At 42.4% G+C, this 2,412-nt stretch overlaps 1 protein-coding gene across 1 annotated transcript in view; it reads right to left on the reverse strand.

Moving 5' to 3' along the window:
• rab1aa (RAB1A, member RAS oncogene family a) overlaps positions 1-911 on the reverse strand; it is a 6,977-nt gene extending 6,066 nt beyond the window's left edge. The window contains exon 1 of the mRNA XM_027136492.2: positions 700-911. Coding sequence (XP_026992293.1) covers positions 700-713 — 14 coding nt within the window. The 5' untranslated portion in view covers positions 714-911. The remainder of the gene's footprint in view (positions 1-699) is intronic.
• Positions 912-2,412: the final 1,501 nt, after the last annotated feature.

Below are 2,412 nucleotides of genomic sequence, written 5' to 3' on the forward strand. Positions count from 1 at the left end.
TCTCTCTGTGTCTGTCTGTCTGTCTCTCTCTCTCTCTCTCTCTGTCTGTGTCTCTCCCTCTCTCTCTCCCCCTCTGTCTGTGTCTCTCCCTCTCTCTCTCCCCCTCTGTCTGTGTCTCTCCCTCTCTCCCTCTCTGTCTGTGTCCCTCTCTCTCTCTCTGTCTGTCTCTCTAACTCTCTGTGTGTCTCTCTCCCTCTCGCTCTCTCCCTCTCTGTGTGTCTCTCTCCCTCTCTGTCTCTCTCTCTGTCTGTCTGTCTCTCTCCCTCTCTCTGTGTGTGTCTCTCTCTCTGTCCCTCTCTCTGTGTCTCTGTCCCTCTCTCTCTGTCCCTCTCTCTCTCTCTGTCCCCCCCTCTCTCTCTGTGTGTGTGTCTCTCTCTCTCTCTCTCTCTCTCTCTTTCTCCCTCTCTGTGTCTCTCTCTCCCTCTCTGTGTCTCTCTCTCCCTCTGTGTGTGTGTGTGTCTCTCTCTCTCCCTCTGTGTGTGTGTGTCTCTCTCTCCCTCCCTCTCTCTCTCTCTCTCTCTCTCTCTCTCTCTCTCTCCTAATTAACGACATTAACAACCCTTTTGAATGTAAACACGTTTTTCTGACACAGTACCAACACGCTGACGTTAATAAGTGTGAAGTCTAAACAGAAGTCAGTCAGATAAAAGGTACAGATTAAAGTAACCACATGAACTTATTACACTGAGACTAACTTACTATTCAGGGTTCATGGTTGACACTTGGCCCACAGAATGTCCCTTATTAAAGCTCGGATTGTCTCTTCTTTCTTCTCCAAAACAAAAGAGCTGCTGTGTTTTAATTAAGCTGAAGAGTATTTTATAGTCAATCCCAGTCCTGGTTTTGAAACCCGGAGGTGCGGATGAAGTGGACAAATAAGTTGCCTAACAAATATGGCAGCCGGGTTGTGACATATGTACAAAACGCAATGAGTCGTTATTTAAAACAGCCATGTCAAAATAAAAGTTATGTCAGAATAAAAGTTTTGTCAAAATAAAAGTTTGTCAAAATAAAACTGTATTTTCGAGGTTTGGATGAAACCAATCCAAATCAAGTGACTGAAAAAGGTAACTGAGTATAAGAGTTAAAAAATAATTAAGATAACATTAATAACATTGAGTTAAGAAAGAAAGAAAGAAAGAAAGAAAGAAAGAAAGAAAGAAAGAAAGAAAGAAAGAAAGAAAGAAAGAAAGAGAAAGAAAAAGAATGAAAGAAAGGGGAGCCTGTGCCTATTTCAGGCATCATCGGGCATCAACGCAGGATACACCCTGGACGGAGTGCCAACCCATCACAGGGCACACACACACTCTCATTCACTCACTCACACACACACACACACTACGGTAATTTTTTCAAGAGATGCCAATCAACCTACCATGCATGTCTTTGGATCCGGGGAGGAACCCGGAGTACCCGGAGGAAACCCCCGAGGCACGACGCCCCCCCCCCCCCCACACACACACAATACGGAAGCGGGAATCAAACCCCCAGAGGTATAAGGCGAACGTACTAACCACTAAGCCACCGTGCCCCCCACAATACATACAGTTTATCAATATTTATTATTTTGACAAGGTATATATACATATGAGATGCATTTTACAGACTTGAAATAAAAGTAAGTTGTATCATGACATTTCAATAGACTAAACAGTACAGTACTAAAAAAGGTGAATACGATTAATATACAGTGTGAACAGCATCATGAGCTGACCCTCAACCCTAAAGTGCTCTCTACTGGACACAAAGTGCACTACACAGGATGGATGGAAACAATATTGTATGGGGTCTGTATAGGGCAGGGGTCTTAAACACCCAAAGAGCCATTTGGACCCGTTTCCCACAGAAAAAAAACAACAAAGGGAGCCACAAAATCCTTTTGACATCTAAAATGAAGAGAACACTGCATATATCGTTTTTTACCTTTATGGAAAGTATAGAAAAAAAACTGTAGTGTGTTGCATTTATGAAATCACTGAAGTGCTACAGAGTAAACAAAATGTTATTTCTGCAGGCAAACAAAAATATTTTGAGCAGTTTGAACTAACCTTAACAAAAAAAAGACGCTGGGTTGAAGGTTACTTTCAAATACAATGTTCAATGTCTAATTAAGTCCTCTTTGTATTCAAGACCAGGGTTCTCAAATTTTGAAGACAGGCAAGCGTGACCTCTCCAACCCCATACCCCGAATACCCCACCCACCACCACCCCCGCACTCAACCCGAATTTTTTTCCATTGGTTGTTGCGTTAAATCTTTCCCAGATAATGCTATTTTCTGATTGGCTATTGTGTAGCCTCTTTTTTTTTTGATTGGCTGATAAGCTCGACTAAGAACTGAGACAGCGGTGCGGACTGATACATTTTGGGCGCTGCGCATTTTAAATATATGATAAATAGTCAAAAAGTTATTT

The sequence above is a fragment of the Tachysurus fulvidraco genome, chromosome 18 (genome assembly GCF_022655615.1).
Source record: "Tachysurus fulvidraco isolate hzauxx_2018 chromosome 18, HZAU_PFXX_2.0, whole genome shotgun sequence".
Taxonomy (NCBI): Eukaryota; Metazoa; Chordata; class Actinopteri; order Siluriformes; family Bagridae; genus Tachysurus; species Tachysurus fulvidraco.